This window comes from Penaeus monodon, chromosome 31 (genome assembly GCF_015228065.2).
Source record: "Penaeus monodon isolate SGIC_2016 chromosome 31, NSTDA_Pmon_1, whole genome shotgun sequence".
In the NCBI taxonomy this organism is placed as follows: domain Eukaryota; kingdom Metazoa; phylum Arthropoda; class Malacostraca; order Decapoda; family Penaeidae; genus Penaeus; species Penaeus monodon.
The window spans coordinates 25,773,772-25,774,133 of record NC_051416.1 but is presented as its reverse complement, the minus strand read 5'-3'; the positions used below and the strand labels follow the sequence as shown (position 1 = coordinate 25,774,133).

The 362-nt window shown below is 40.1% G+C and overlaps 1 protein-coding gene across 1 annotated transcript in view; it reads right to left on the bottom strand.

The window, feature by feature from the left end:
• LOC119592940 (sialin-like) overlaps nt 1–362 on the bottom strand; it is a 4,586-nt gene that overhangs the window by 397 nt on the left and 3,827 nt on the right. The window contains exon 7 of the mRNA XM_037941832.1: nt 189–274. Within this exon, the coding sequence (XP_037797760.1) occupies nt 189–274 (86 nt within the window). The remainder of the gene's footprint in view (nt 1–188; nt 275–362) is intronic.

Below are 362 nucleotides of genomic sequence, written 5' to 3'. Positions count from 1 at the left end.
ATTACAAACACGACATAAATTACCAATGCCTTAACTACTGCCAACATTACCAAAATGCTACAATCTCTTATCTCTACAGACGAAATGACACTAATAAACCAGGCATTACGTGAACAGATCCCCTTTCAGTAAGCTGGAAATGTTAAAAGTCAGATTCCCGCGTAATTAAGTAAACTGAAGGAGCTTACCTGGTCAGGTGTCATGGCACCAACAATGACGGGCACGCACATAGAGACCATGAATGCGAGACTGTTGCCAACTCCCAGAATAGTCCCTGTAGAGACAGTTAACATAAACTTACTTCCATTTCTCCATAAAAAAGTTATCACTACGCTATCTTTGCATGTACAGTGACTAAACAA